The following is a 15,656-nucleotide window of genomic DNA, read 5'->3' as shown; positions in this document are numbered from 1 at the left end:
TTTAAAATCTGTGTAGTGAGTCAGAGTGAGGAATGCGTTCATTCAATATCATTTTGGAGAAAGTACTGCTCTGTGCTACAGGCCCCAGTCATTGATGTATAAGAGACTGCTACTTTTTAAATATGAGCAAATAAAATACTATAATTAGTATTTTTAAGATCAACTTGGAAAGGTATTTTCTAAAACAATTCGCAGGACTGTTCTCCCAGTAGCTTTGAACAGAACTTGAATTTCTAAAGGATTTAAAAAATCTTTTGAAAGCTTTTATTTCCTGTCATCCTTCCATATCTTCTTTTTTCCATTTGCTTGCTTTATCTGTGTTTTTCTTCTGAGTTTGTACCTCCATTTCAGTCTTTCAGGCAAGACAGTACTTTCACAATAATTCTGTTGCTCAGAGGCTGTAACCTGTGGGCTTTGTAAACCTTTGTGCTGACACACATCAGAACTGCAGCTGTCCTGAGCAAATTCCAGGGGAGGGGAGTGATACAGGTCAGTCTGCAGATGCTCCATCTGTTTCCCACCTGAGCTGTGTTCTGTCTAAATGGATGTAATCATGTCATCTGGGAAGGGACATTGGGTGCTTTGGAAAGCACACAAGTACTGACTCAGGTACCAAAATAGATCATATGCAAAAAAATTGCCCTCTTAAGAGTCTTTGAGGATGCAAAAGGTGGGCAGCAGGCTGGAGCCTGGATAAGCTGTTCTGCAAATTCATCCTCTGTCCCTGAGAGCAAATAGCCCTTTTTTAGCCCAAACTGCTTCATATCTCTGAAAAAGCTGCCATTATCTAGGGGAAGAAAAGGGCCAGGTATAATCTCAGAAGTAGTATCATTCAGGGAGCAATAAGAGATGAAAGCTGACAATTTTGCTTTCATTTCTCAGTCTTATAAGTGAGTGGTTTATATATTTTATCTGTCTGATGTGTTTTGATAGGAATACTTTTTTGACTCAAAAGTGCTGACAGATGGGGAATTGGCACCCAATGACAGATGTTGTCGTGTCTGTGGAAAAATTGGTCACTACATGAAAGACTGTCCAAAGAGGAGGAGGTAAGTAATACACAAAGCTATTGGGAAACCTTTGAGGTTAAATCATGAGGGATTTGGATATTTGAAGATTTAATGGAAATGAGAAAATTGCTAAATTGCAGAGAAAATCAGAGCTTCGTGTCTGATCCTCAATTCCCCATCCTATTTTTTGCTTTTCTTAAGAGTTTCTGATCATCACTTAAAATTTAAAGTGTTTATAGAAGCACACACAGAGTAAAATCAACAGTCCATAGTATGTTCATATGTAGTTAAGCTCAACTTTGATCACTAAATTATCTTTGTGTAGTGTAAATTCAGATGGAGAACATATTACCTGGCTGCAAAATTTGTCATGTGTTAAAATGGATTTCCTGTAGTGATCATGTGCAGAAGACAGGATTGAATTTGAATTGTTCTCTAAATCTGATAATGTACATCTGCAAGGCAGGTAAAAGTTTATTAAAATAACTCTAGGATTAGTTAAAATGTAAATAGTTAAGGTGCATTTCTGTAACATCATACTAGTGCCAGTCACTTGGTGATCTCGCACTTGTACATTAATTTTATTTAGGAATTTTGGGTCCAGGACTCCTGCAAAAGGAGTCCCTGGTACGTGCAGGTCAATCTCTCCAAAGAGAGTTTAGCAGGAATTGACAGAGAACATGCACTCCTCACTTTTTACAGCTTTGGCTATTTAATGACCCAGTCAGCCTAGGTTGTCTGACTCCTGCTAAAGCCTGTTGAAGCCCTCAGAATGCAAATTAATCTGGGCTTTTTCATGTACTCCTTATGTTCAGTTGTGTGCTCCATAATTCTTCAAAGGGTTCTTGGTCTCTTCCTGCTACAAAATTTTTATTTACAGCCTTTTGTTCAGTCAGCAGAGTTCAAGATACATGAAAGTGCACTGAAATCCTGTGGTCACAGGTGGACTATTTCTTTCAGATGCTCTCTGTACAAGTACTAGCACATGGAGTTGCATCACCTCTTTCCCTACATCTGCCTCAGGAAAAGAAGCTGTGGTCTGCTCTTCACACAAACTGCTACTACAGCACAGCCACACAGAATCTCTCTCAGATTGTATATACAGCTCCCAAAATAATACTAATATTTAACAATCCTACAGATATCTTGCGGAAAAAGACCTTTACTTCTTGTCTTGGTTCCTGATCACTAGTTCTCCTGCTGTATTAGAACTGAGTGTTTGAAAGGGCCTCAGTGCTTTGCTGTACATCCTCTCTGGGCTCAGATGCTGACAGAGAAATGTGCCCTCTCCAGTGAGGGGGAGGTTGTATGAACAAGCTGCAGCTCACTTGTTTTGGGTATATTCTGACTCAGTGGGATTGCTGCATAGAACTGCTATGCTGTGCTATCCCCAGCTACCTGGCAGGCTTAGGCTGCTTAACTGCAGGCATAGTTCTGCTCTAATACAGTCAGACAGCTTTTGGACAGGTCTCAGGAGCTTCTAAGTTCTTAAAGTTTATACAGGCTATTAACCAGCCCAGAATCTGAAAGTGTCTTTTGGGATTCCTGAGATGTCTGTATTCTGGTACAGCTGTTGGTTATGTAACCATTTCCTTTGAACATAACAGTGCAACAATTCTACAGAGATGATGTGTTTGTGTGTGTGTGGTTTTGTGATACTGCTAATAAAAATTATTGTTCAGGTTGAAGAAAAAGGAGAATGAGAAAGATGATGAAAAAGAGGTGAAAGAAGATGACAGAGAAACAAGAGAGAAAAGGTGTTTCATCTGTGGGGATGTGGGTCATGTTAGGAGAGATTGTCCTGAATTCAAACAAACCCGTCAGAGAAATAATAGTGTGCCAGGTAAGTTAGTTTATGTGTTAGGATAATTTGAAAGCTGTGAGATCCCTTTTCTCTAGGTTTCTGTACAGACTTGGTAATTATCTTTAAAAAAAAAAATCCTGCAGGTGATATTTCAGTCATTGCAAATACAGCTTTTAGTCTGTGTTGCTTTTCTTCAAGGGGAGTAATGCCTCCTGAAGTATAGTCTTTGCATGGGTGGTAAAAATGTACTCAGCAGTAAAATACAGTGTACTTCAGGGTATTGCATTATTTGTCTTCCACTCACAATGGGTGCATTAGAAGCAGTAGTAGTAATAATAATAGTAATTGAATGCATTTCCTGTTCCAAATGTTTCTCAAATGTTAGCTAACCCTCCGTCATCTGTGAGAGGTAAGTAAATGTATTTTCAGCAAAAATCAGCAGTCTTTCAGTAACACCTAAAAAAAACCATACAGATGAATTAGGCTAGATCCAGCTTTCAAATTACTGGTAGTACTTAGAGAAGATTAATTGCAAACCCATTCAAATCAGGCCCTTGGGTGCCTGTGATAATTGAAAAAAGAGGAAAAGTATTCATAAATGAACTTCAGAGAGAGCCTTGCTTCTGTGTTCTGTTATCCTTTAGTCTTTTTTTTAGTTTCCTTTCTTTGCCCAGGAGTTTCTGCTGTTGCTATTGCTATTTAAAGTGCCACTGCTTACAGCAGTAATGTGGAAACCTATATAAAGTAGAGCTTCAGCCTGATAGCAAAGTGAGCCTTGTTCCTGCTAGACTTTGTTTTACTCAAAAATAGATTTTGTGTTTAGCTCCTATACCTATTAATGTTGTGTGCTGCCAGTAGAGGGAAAAGTTTCCACTTAAAGGAGAGCAGAGGTTAAAGTGATTTACCTACTCTGTGTCACATGAGAGTTAAGGTATTGCTGACTCCCAGTTCTGCTCGTTATTCTGTCACCTTGTGGGTTTTATTAACATTTCTGTTCCTTGATCAGGCACGCAGCTGGTCCGGAGCATGGTAAATTCCCAGCTGGTGGCTGTGGGCCAGCAGCAGGTGGAGCGACCCCTGCGCACCAGGCAGTCATCAGAATGTGTAAGTTCTGTGAGGGGGGACTGCAGGGAGCAAAGCTGTAGCAAACTAGCTATGCTGGGAACAGGTTTGCACAGTTTTTTGTCAACAGATTCTGCACTTGATAATGACAGTGTTGCACTCTGCCAATTAGTGAAACTTTGATTTATGATGTGCTGTGTCTTGGGGAGCATTTATGGTTTTTCAGTATGGAAACCTCATAGTCAAGTTTGATATGAGATACCTTGCAATTCTGAAAGGCCAGATTAAGCTAGGATGCTTTTCAAATTCTCATTGTTCTGGCAGTGCTCTGGAGTTACTAAGGGAGATGAAGCATAGCTCATTGTTAACATGCTGGAGACTTAGGTTACTGACAACCGTGACTCTTTGTGGTTTAAGAGATCTGTCTTAAGGGACTGTAGTGAACAGACACAGAACACAGCTAAGTCATACTTCAATGAAATGCCTGCCAGAGCAGACTAGAAGCACAAGCAGAACAATGGGGAAATTTTTGGTAGTTTTATGCTAGAATTTGTTCAGGTCTCTATAGAGCTACATAAAATGTGTTTAATCTGCTTCTGAGTGGATATGGTTAGCAGAGGGTATTTGAGCAAATACAGCTGTTGGCATTTAATATTTTTGGAGCAGACAGTACAGCAGAAATGAATTTATTTTAAGGTGTTAGTCGGAGAAGCATGTGCCTCCTAATGAAACTGGCAAGTAAGCAAATACAGTAATCAGGGCTGCTGATCACTAATGCTGTTTGTTCAGTTTACTACTTTCCTAACTGATCAGCAAGCATTTCTTGGAATGCTGGCTCCAGTAACAGAGACCTCATGACTTACAGTGTGCTTCTAAAGAGAGGCTGATACAGTCCTAATCTAAGTGAAGGGCTGAACATGCCACAGGAGTATTTTTTTTAGGAGCCATATTTTTTAGGAGCCTCGGGAATTGAAGCTAAATGTGTGGGTGGACTCAGGACCAGACACATCATGTGCACATTCTTGTGTCACCTGGATGTCATGGACTCTCTGTGTGTTGCATGGTTGTCATTTGGCCAGGATTTCTTGGTGAATATGTTCTGTCCAGGAATTGTTTGAGAAGAACAGGAAGGGGGAATATTGATGGAGTAAGAGGGAGAGAATGGGAAGCAGATCTAGGCTGGAGTGTAATATGCCTCTTTTCCTGCTGCTGGCACATCCAGTGCATGCCTGTGGTAGGTTAATGTCTGCAGGAATGTTTGTGGTCAGTGCATGTGCTTTATTTTTATAACATTTAAACTGTTAAACCAGTGATCATCTTTCAAATCCCAGGTTTTACCTTCTCTTCCTGGTTTGATAGAAAGGTACAGGAGGCACTCATACAGGCACAGCTGGAATAGCAGCAGGGAGCAATCCCAGCTTCTGGGCTCCAGCTTTTACCCTGGCACAGACACACAGTGTGCTGCTAGAGGGGATGCTGTGGCATGGGGAGGTCCTGCAGACACCTCTGGTTATTGGAGACAAGTGACTGCCAGTTTAAATGGACAGGCAATAGTGATAAATCAGGGATAGTGACAAGCTGCAGAGACCTATAACTCCAGGTGTTCAACAGCAGCTGAGGCTCTTGGAGCTTGGCTGGCTGCTGTAGTCTCTGGAGAGAAGTCAGTCTTAGGGGGAGAAAGAGATCTGAGATTTAGGTCATCCTCTCTGGTTTAGGTACCTGTCTCATTTGAATGTCTCTGGAGGCACTCATTCCATCAGCATCTTGTCTCAATGCTTAAAACCAGAGTGGGGAATCCAGACAATGGCATTAAGTTTTGGCAGATGAACTGAGTAACTCTTTTCCCAGCCACCCAGTTCTTGAAGTACTTCTCTGTTTAGTTGCAATTCTAAACAGATAAAATAGCCTCATGCCTATTTCTGTTGCTGGTGAAAGGGAAAGTTTTGTAAGAACTCTGCAAAGGCTGTAATAATTGCTATTACTGTGCCTTTAGCCATAGCCTAGCACCAGGATATGAAGGTTGAAACTGGGTTTTTGGAATCTGCATTTCTTGTTTAACAGATTTTTTTAAATGGTAGAAATATTAGGAGCTTACTTTGGAATTACTTAAAAAACTGCAGTATTAAGAACCACTGTATTTAGAAGTAAGGCAATTAGTTAATGAGATACTGGGCTGTAAATAAGTAGGATAGGGAAGAGACTGATTAAAAACTAGAAACAAGTGTGTGTGGAGTCTAATGAAGAGCTTGGGGCTAATGTTTGCTCAGAATGGTGTTTCTGATGGTGGGATGTGCCACATTACGAGTCCAAATTATCTGTTGGTGAAAGTCACTGTCAGTTGACCTGCACTTACTGAAGCCAACAGGAACTTGGGTGCAGTCTTTGGGGTGTTGCTGGGGAGTGCTTTGCCATTTTATGAATAGTCTAACAGTGGGTGCTTATTAAAGAAAACACCATTAAATAGCCAGTGAACTAATCAGAAATTCATACTTTTTTTTTCCTCCAGTCTGATTCGCATCAGTCATCTTATTCTCCACAACCTCAGCAATTCCCACAGAATTCCTCTCAGCCAGCCTCCATTAACCAGACTCAGCCACAATCAATATCCCAGTCTAAGCACGTTTCTCAGCCACAGCAGGGTGCACAGCCACCCCATCAGGTCCAGCTGCCTTTGTTTAACTTTCCCCAATCTCCCCCAGGTCAGTATTCCACCTTGCATAACCTGGGACTACTTCAGATGCACCATCACCACCAAATTCAGCTTCCCAACACTTCTTGGCCTATTCATGGGCCTGTTATTCACTCTGCACCGGGTAACCCTCCTCATTCTACAAATGTTCCATTTTCTATGAGATCTGGCAGCAGCAGCACCACAAATAACCAGAGCAGTGTAAGCTTGAATGATCCCAGTATCATCTTTGCACAGCCTGCTGCCAGGCCCATGGGAATCCCCAGCACTTCTCATGAGGGACACTGGCACAATCCTGTGACTCCAAACTCACTGGTGAACAATGGCACTGTGGGGAATTCAGGTAACTCTTCTCTGTTGTATCAAACCTCTCGCACTTTGTGTACAAGTGTTAAGTGTTACAGGAACAGCTAACTCTTTCAACTTGTTTTATAAAAAAAAAATGTGATGCTTAAGAAACCAAATCACGACTTTCACCTGTCTTAACGTTTTCATAGGAAAAAAAATTAGAATCGATCACCATAACTTTTAGGCATTAGTCCTGTCTGCTGTTAATGGCTGTGCAACAATGAGAAATCCTGCATTCAACTGAGAAACCTCCTCATCACTGTTTGAGTCACTCACATTTCTGTCAATGTGCTGACAAATAATGGATTCCTTATATCAGACAATCATGGAAACATTAAGGTTGGAAAAGACCTCTAGGATCAACACATCATTGCATAATTTATTAGATGAATGCTGAGGTTGCAAACATGAACTTGGAGACTGGTAGAATTACAAGTTGAATATTGTCTCCTCACCTTCAGTATAATATAATATGATCTTACCCATTCTTTTTTTCCTATGGTTTGTCCTGCCACATTTAACTTCCATAATCTCGATGTTGATTCCTGAAAATACATTTTCCTGTGACAAGTGGGCAACAGCCTCTTGCCTCATAGCAAATCCAAGTACACTGGTGTGTTTGAGGCTGCAGAAAAGCAGTATACAATGATTAAAGCCCATTCAGTTTACTCTGCAACATGAACTGTGGCAGCCCCTGAATTTTAACTGTTAACCTTTATATCATTAATCATTGCAGTGGTCTTCTGATTTATTCTGAGTGTGTAAGTCCTTCTATGTTTAAAAAAATAAATCCATAATACAATATACTGGTGCAGTTGTTCATCACAAGATGAAAATTCTGAATCTCTTGCCCAGCCTTTCTCTGCACTAATAAGGTGATTGTCAGTAACAGTAGATTTTCAGCTGGGTCAACAGCTGTGGATGAGGAGTAATTCACTAATGGGCTTCAAATACATGTTAAGGTCCTGGAGATACATGCTTTTCTATTTAAAGCTTTGTGGGGAATATATTTTAAAGGATACAGGAACTCCTACCCATGTGTTCTGTGTGTCTCCGGTGTCCTCTGTCCCTGTCTCTCCATTTCTGATCTTCTCATCTGGCCCCTTCTCCAGCTTTGTCTTTCCCTCAAGCAGCTCCTTCCAATCCACATCTCCTTACTAAGGTAGCTGTCTTCTTTCAGACAAGCTCCATAAATTCTAATCCCTTCTCCATTCTCCCAGGTTTCTTGTGCTGTCAGTCACAGTATTTTTTTCCCATCCCTCATCTTCCTTCAATTTCCAACCTCATCACACTCCTTTTCTTAGATCTCAATCATAGTAATTTTCCTCTTTGTATTTGAATCAGTTTTATTTCCTTTTTGGCTTAAATGCCATTAAGGTGGGTACACAGCAGAGATGAGCTGTCTCCTGTCTGTTTGCAGCCTGGTTTCTTACCTCCTCAGGACAATTTGAGAACAAGCTTGAGGAAACTTTGTCCTGGCTCACATAACCTTGACTTGGAAGGAGCTACTTTAATTTTCTTTTCAGCAGACAACTGATCAGAAGTAGGATCATTAGAACTATCAAGACAGACAACTCTTTTTCATGCATACTCCAGAGCTATGCCTCATGTTGTGGGTCCTGCCTCCTTGGATGCTTGATTTCTCATCCTTAATGTTGCAGTGATATCAGAATTGTAAATGGAATAGCTTTACAATTTGTTTATTTATTTCCAAAGTTTATATTTTTCTCTTGAAAAATCATTTTTTAAGTCAGTCCAGTAATCTAGATAGCAAGTTTCTTAAGCATGGAAGTATTAGTGGAATTCCAGTGTACATCTGAGAGTTATTTCTTGCAGTAGGATAATAGCTTTCATGTCACAGCTCTGTCAGTGATAGTGGATATTTGCGTGGGATCAGATAGTAGTAACATTGTTCAGACCTTGTATTTTTCATCACAAGACATAAAAATAGTGAAATCATAGCTCTTGATTTTAATATTGATTCATCCTCTCTCTTCCAAATAATTCTATTATAGTGAATAATGAAGTAATTTAGGTGGTAATTTTTACTGATGTACATTTAAAAAGAAAAGCAGTACATCAGACTAATCACATTAAGTCCCCTGCAAACTGTTATTTAAGATGTAAATTGTATTTGTGACTTACTGTTTAATTATTTCAACTTGCAATGTGCTTTTCCCTTTCAATTGAAAAATAGATCAGGGTTTCCAAGGACAGTTTGGTAAAATGAACCCTCCTTCTGTCCCTTGGGACCATGGGACCCCTACCCATTTTCCTCTCCTCCGAGGAGCGTGGCCTTACAATATGCCTCAGAACTACATGCAGCAGGGAAATGCCAGCTACCCACCGAACAAACCTTTCTACCCTCAAGGTACTAGAACCAGTATGTGAATCAACAGCTCATGCAACATGTCTCTGTACTGTCTCAAAGGCTTTAAAAGCCAAGGAATCATGTGTCACTCACTAGGCTCCCTGGAACCATAATGAATCCCAGAGTCAAATGAGCGCTTCAGCTTCCTCTATGGATGAATGAAAATCTTTGTGGGAGGGAAGGGTTAAAATAAAATTCTGAAATCTGAGCCAGTTTGCAGCCTGTTGCACTTCCAGCCTCTTTTTCCTTGCTGCTGCTGCTGGCTCACTGCAGAGCTGCCTCTGCTTCAGTAAAGATGTTTGGCCCATGATCATGTTCAGAATATGAAGAAATTTTTGTCCCAATTCACTTTATTTGGTTTTTGTATGTTGCTTTGTAAAATGACTTACATAGATAAAAACTTGCAAGACCATAGAACAGTTGAGGTTGGAAGGGCCCTCTGGAGGTTTAGTCCAGCCCATCCACAGTCAGAGCAGCACTGACTGCAACGTTAGATCAGGTTCAGTTCATCAGGAAGCTGGGAAGGACTGACTTGATTTCAAATCTGATGTTTATGAAGGGTAAAGGTGTCCAGGATCTGGCAGGATGGGGAAAGGCTGTAGGAAAAAGACCTCCACTACCAGAGAAACGATGCTCAAATTTGACCTGCAGGATGTGCAGCTTCCATATTGCTGGGGTCACCTGCTGTAACATGAGAGATACGGGCTCCAAGTCCTTCTTCAAAATCTAATCTGTTAGCTCTAGCAGGGTTTCCAAGTGAAAACTAAATTTACTTAAAATCCTGAAATTATTTTTGCTAAATAACTGAAGTAATGCAACAAAATGATGTATTGATGATTCTTAGGCAATTTTGGAGATAGGATTTAAGTAATTCTGCATTGTCCCATTAAATGGGGTAGTTGCACAGATGGCATTTGTGTCAGTCTAGTAAATGGCTTTATTTTTAAGTTAGATTAGTACACTGAATATAGCCAAGCACTGTTAAATATGTGATTTGCTGAAGTAATTGTAATCCATTTTCTTTTAGCTGGTCCACTGATGCAGAGTAACCAGCGGTTCTCGCTTCTGTCTCAAGGACACCCACACTTGAATCTGAATTACATTCAACAGAAAAAGTGAAATTGGATGGGATTGTGGGTGGGTGGGGGGAGGGGAGGAAGAAATTCAGGTTCTGATTTGAAATCTTAATGCAACATGTTTAGATACAAGATTATTTAAGACTGTTTTTAAACTGTATCATTTGTACATAGATATGAACTATAGTTTTTACTAGTATCACAAAACTGAGTGATACAAATTTCATCTATTTTATTACCCTATTTTTAAGGGGAATTGTGTTTTGTTTTATCTTGATAAACTGTAAAGAGAGAGAATTTTTAAAATTAAGTTCTTTATTTTCTATTAGCTGTATTCATACTTTGGTTGCTTCAGACTTTATATATATTGTTCTAAAAAAAAATAAAATTAGAAGGGGATTTCATGTGTTTAAAAATTTGTCACTTCTATTCTTTACAGAACTATGTAGTGCCAAAAAACTTTTTAAAAAGAAAAATAAAACTGCAAAAAAAGGACATAAGACTTTTTCCTCTTCCCTATTTGTATGCGTGCTTGCTTTAACCAGAATAATAAAAATGGCTTTAATGTGGAGATCTTGGAAAGATGAGCAGTTTTAACAAGTGATACAAGCACTAGACCTCTCCATGCTGGTGTTGTTGCATGTGCTGTTCACAGCCCATGTGTGTATTATACTTGAAGGAAGAGCACACCTGTTTTTCTGTTTATCAGCTTTGCAAAATAATGTGCAAAGACTCTGGAAAACTTAGGCTGTACTGGGAAGCAATTTTAAAGAGGACTTTCCATGAATGCACTAGGCACACTCTTTGTGTTGTCAGCACTCCCAGGGCAATATGAGAATCCTGAAACCCTAAATGCAGTGTTGAGGGATAAACCTGCCCGTCCCTGCTCCTGAAGCAAGGCCATGAAAAAAAACATGGTACACAAGGGCTTAACACAACTGATTTCAAATGTAGTAAGAGGAGAACTGTAGCTTCAGTAAGAGCTTAATTATTCTAAATCTAAAAAACTAACTTCACTCAGAGAAGGTAGAGCTGAACATCATGGTGTCAAATTCTGTTCCCAGTCACAGGGAGACCACAAATGATGCTCAAAGTAGTGTTGTACTGTCTTTAAGTATATTGAACTTCTTACTCCAAAAGAATGAAGCAGTGCTTTGTACTACTTGAACCTTCTGAACTCTCTGATGGCAGCATCAGAAGCAGCAGATTACACTGAAGGGTGATTTTTACAAAGGTCCCAATGACAGCCACGTCTTGGAGAGCACTTTAGAGTGAGCTTTTAGTGAACACACTGGATTTTGACAGCCTTGCTTCCTCTCCTGTACTGGAGCTCTGAGAGGCCAGGGCTGGGAGCCCTGCAGTGTTTGTGACTGAGCACAGACTTCCTTTGGCACTGGACTGCAGGGACAGTGTGACAAAACAATGCTCTGATTTGAGAATGAAGCCAGCTTCAACCAGGAGACATCTCAACAAAATTTTATGAAGGAAACAGCCAGGAGCCATTTAACAACAAACCCTCCCTTTTTTATTGCTCTTCACTAGTTTTTACAGGCTTCAAGAAAAACAATTAAAAAACAATCTTCAAATTCTATTACAAGGATGAGTAACTAACTACATAAAAAGTATCCTTAGCTTACCTGTAATAAAAAAATCCAAGACAACAAATGAGAATGATCAAAGAAAGGGACTGCTAAGGCAGCCAGTACAGAGCCAGCTGTCCTGTAGAGCAAGTAGGACAGCATTAGACTGCAGTTCAAAGCCCTTAAGCTGGGAGCTGGGTTTAGTTTGTTATTCATTCCCTCGCCGACTCTTTTTGTGACTTTTCTTAGATCTGAAACAGAAAAAAAACCAAAAAGACAACATTGTAAAACCCCCTTCAACTCCCAAATTGCCTTTAAGAAATAGGCCAAGCCTTTACCTTTCAGGTGATTTGGAATGACTTCGGTGTCTGTGACTACGGTGATGCCCTGTGAGATAAAAAGGCAGTAGTTATTTCAATTGCCACTGGAATTCTTTGTATTACTAATGCAATGTGCTTCTAGTGACCAAGTATGCTAGATAATGCCAGAACAACCCTAGCCTTAACTAAGCACTCAAATTAACCTCCTGGCAAGTATATCAAAACTTACTCAAAACAATTCTGCAGCCATTAATGGAGTTCTCCAGCTGTGCTTTCAGGTAAGCAGAAGTTTTATCAGCCAGATTTAGCACCTGTGCTACCATCTCGATATGGTGACATAGATTTTTCTTGCAGTGGATGTAATGCTGCTAAAGACTTTCCAGAGTTAATCTGGAAGTGACAGAAATACCTGGAGATTTAGATCTCGATCTGTGGCGCCTCTCCCGGGATCTGCTCCGGTGCCGTCTCGGGCTTTTGCTGCGATGCCTCTCCCGGCGCGGTGATGGGCTGAGGGAAAGGCAGCTTGTAAGAGAGCTGTACTAAAAATGCACATTGCTCAGCTTACATAATAGAATTAAAGAGTACCTTCTTCTCTTTGGAGAGCGGCTGCGCCTGGAGTTGGGGGGGAAAAGAGAAAATCACTAAAAATCATTAGCAGAACAGCTGTTTCATTTCCCACATCCTTCAGCAACAGCACCAGGGCTTCTCCTACCCCCCATTAAAGTGGTTTTGACCTGCACAAGGACCTGCTTCAGGACTCTGAGCAACAGAGGCTACTGTTGAGTTTTTCCTGGCTTCTTATCAGTAAGAGGAATTAACAGGATTTTCTCTGCAGCCTGGGGCTTAGATGAAAAAACACTTGGTTCTCCTTAACATCTTCACTGTATTGTCAAATTTAGCTAAAGCTGGCTAGCAAGTTGAAGAGCTAGAGAAGGACTGGAGAAACAGGCAGAAGGGCTGACTGTGTCTGTGCACTGCAACTCCACTTCAGGAAGCGCTAAAGGAACTGGGAGGTGTGAGAGGTTCTGGCTGAACTGCCACCTTCACTGCTGTGCTTCAGCCATCTGCAGCACACTAGGTAAGAACACTGCTCAAGGAAAGAGTCACCTCACCTCCTTGGAGACCTGCTCCGGCTCCGCCTGTACCGCACCACCGGCGATCTGCGGGGTTTGTCCAGGTCCCTGTAGCCCCTTCTGCGGTGGTCAGGAGATGGGATCCGTTCCAGCTGGAAACAAGAGGGGGGAGGGGCTGTAAGTCTTGTTTCAGCAAGGTTTTAAGCTATCGGTAAAGATTTCTGAACAATTAATATAAATTGCAAAGGCATGCAGCCAAGCTTCCCCATCCTCAAGTATTTCATGTTCAGGAGTGAGTGGAACTGCCCAAAACTGCCAACTGGAAATTCAAACAGCCACTTCTCATAGTGTTGGTTCTGAAGAAGTACAGCAGCACTGACTGATGGTCTCAGGACCTTCCATCATCACTTTTAGTTCTCTCCTTTACATATGCATGTAAAACAATTTACCTAAATATGCTTAACACAGAACAGATACAGATTGGTGGAATTCAAGAGACAGAAAAACTTGACAACTGCTTCAGGCTCTAAGTCCTCACAAGCTGCTTATATGAAAATATGTTATGGGGAGAGGTAGGAGTTGCCAGCAGCCTCCTGGTGCCTCCCCCCTCAGATATTTGTCACAATAAAGTGTTCTAAAGTGGTTCAGCTTTAATTATCCCTTTCTAAAACAGTTCACCAACCTTTTCATCTTCTTCTTCCTCCTCCTCACTAGACTCTACATCATCCATATCTTCTTCCAGAGCACTAACACGAGGCTCGAGTTGCTCAGCTTCTTCCAGAACATACCGTTTCTAGGAGAAATTGCAACTTTATTCAACATAACCCAAGTAAGAACAAACACCTAAGGAGGCAACCGCAGTTCATACAACAAGCCAGCAGCCAATACAACTACTGAACTTGATGCAGTTAGGAATTCCATAACCATCCACATTTCCCAACCTGCAGTCGAGGCAGGATGATGTCGCAAACACGTTCCTCATGGAGTAGCTCATCAATAAATTCATCCACATGCATCAGCTCGAATTCTGGGGGTGAAAAATAGCATTTAAAAGAAAGAAAATTAACACTAGAGGCTAAAGTAAAGCTGAAACACTTCAGACAACTTCTGTCATTCTGGGCTGGTTATGCCAGAGTTTTTAAAATTTACATTGCTAAACAGAAGTAAAAGTGTTTACCCCCATTTCTGTTCTGACTTTTAATTTTCCGATAGTCATTGTACAGTGGCTCCAGGTACTTGTAGCAATCGATGGCAGTGCCTGTCAGTCTCATGTACAGTGCTCCAAGCATTCGGACATACCTGGAAAGGAAACCTTTTCATGGATCTTGGCTTCCTGCACACTTAGCAGTTTGGATAAAAAAGTTTTTCCCATAAGTTTCTGAAGAAAATCAGTACACTAGCCAGAATACCCAACCATTTAGATTTATTCCATCACTTCCTCAATAATATCAAAAACATATATATATTTTACATACATCATGTTTGTATGGAGGCATTATCACTAACTAAAATGGAAGAAATACTGAAGAAAAAGTAGATTAACATGAATCCCTTAATCCAGCTCATTCCAAATACTTCAGGCAGAGGTTTATTATCACAGAGAGCACATGCCACAAAGATGAGCCCTTTCAACACACCAGGTGACAAGGAGAGCAGTCTTGAAAAGAAGAAAAGCTTGGTTTTGAGAAAGCACGGTTCATCAAGGCCCACTAAGTGCTAAACCCTGAACTGAGGTTTCCCTGGCTGTTTTGGGCACTTTCCCTCTGTACAACAATCCCACAAGAGAAAAATCACACTACAACTTACTTGAAGTCCTCGTTTTTTATGAACTCCACGATGATGTCCTTCTCGGGCTGGATCTGAAGCATCTTCAGCGTCAGGCACAAGAAGGGCGTGGGTTTAATGTTCCCTCCATAGACGCCCCCCACGTACTTCAGCTCCATGGCCTTGTCCACCACCAGCTCGGCTGCGAGAAGGACGGGCCAGGCCGTCAGCACAGGCTCTCCTCGGGGCCCCCGGCCCGGCCCGGCCTCCCGCCCGCCATACCCGTGAGCCCGAAACACTCCTCCTTCCAGTACTTGGACTCGTAGATGCGCGTGCGGATGATCTTCTCCACCAGGTACTGCGGGTTGGTGCCGTGGATGCTGTGCGCGTCCTTCACCGTGCGGTTGGCCATGGCGGCCGCCGCTCAGCCCCGCTCCCGGCCCCGAACTCAGCCCCGCTCCCGTGAGGGGCCGCGCCGCTTTCCGCTTCCGCCTGCGGGGCGGGGCCGCCGCCGCCTCCCCTGCGGGCGCCCGGCACAAACATGGCGGGGCCGCGTCCC

General features: G+C 41.6%; 2 protein-coding genes across 5 annotated transcripts in view; one reads left to right on the top strand and one right to left on the bottom strand.

Moving 5' to 3' along the window:
* The window catches only part of TUT4 (terminal uridylyl transferase 4), a 44,820-nt gene extending 33,958 nt beyond the window's left edge, over positions 1–10,862 (top strand). For 2 of the 4 annotated variants that reach the window (XM_032117317.1, XM_032117316.1), the window contains exons 25-31: positions 934–1,049; positions 2,693–2,853; positions 3,200–3,223; positions 3,821–3,918; positions 6,383–6,908; positions 9,111–9,284; positions 10,312–10,862. In XM_032117317.1, coding sequence (XP_031973208.1) covers positions 934–1,049; positions 2,693–2,853; positions 3,200–3,223; positions 3,821–3,918; positions 6,383–6,908; positions 9,111–9,284; positions 10,312–10,403 — 1,191 coding nt within the window. In that variant the 3' untranslated portion in view covers positions 10,404–10,862. The remainder of the gene's footprint in view (positions 1–933; positions 1,050–2,692; positions 2,854–3,199; positions 3,224–3,820; positions 3,919–6,382; positions 6,909–9,110; positions 9,285–10,311) is intronic. The other 2 variants (XM_032117318.1, XM_032117319.1) reach the window with 2 other exon arrangements.
* Positions 10,863–11,862: 1,000 nt separating this feature from the next.
* On the bottom strand, positions 11,863–15,588 carry PRPF38A (pre-mRNA processing factor 38A). The gene is made up of 10 exons (XM_032117320.1): positions 15,380–15,588; positions 15,140–15,299; positions 14,511–14,632; positions 14,275–14,360; positions 14,016–14,126; positions 13,373–13,485; positions 12,846–12,872; positions 12,670–12,767; positions 12,279–12,327; positions 11,863–12,191 (listed from the first exon to the last, which is right to left on the bottom strand). The coding sequence occupies exons 1-10, from the start codon at positions 15,507–15,509 to the stop codon at positions 12,149–12,151; spliced, it is 939 nt and encodes a 312-aa protein (XP_031973211.1). The 5' UTR covers positions 15,510–15,588; the 3' UTR covers positions 11,863–12,148.
* Positions 15,589–15,656: the final 68 nt, after the last annotated feature.

This window comes from Corvus moneduloides, chromosome 9, assembly GCF_009650955.1.
Source record: "Corvus moneduloides isolate bCorMon1 chromosome 9, bCorMon1.pri, whole genome shotgun sequence".
Classification (NCBI taxonomy): Eukaryota; Metazoa; Chordata; class Aves; order Passeriformes; family Corvidae; genus Corvus; species Corvus moneduloides.
This window is presented reverse-complemented; position numbering and strand designations above follow the sequence as displayed.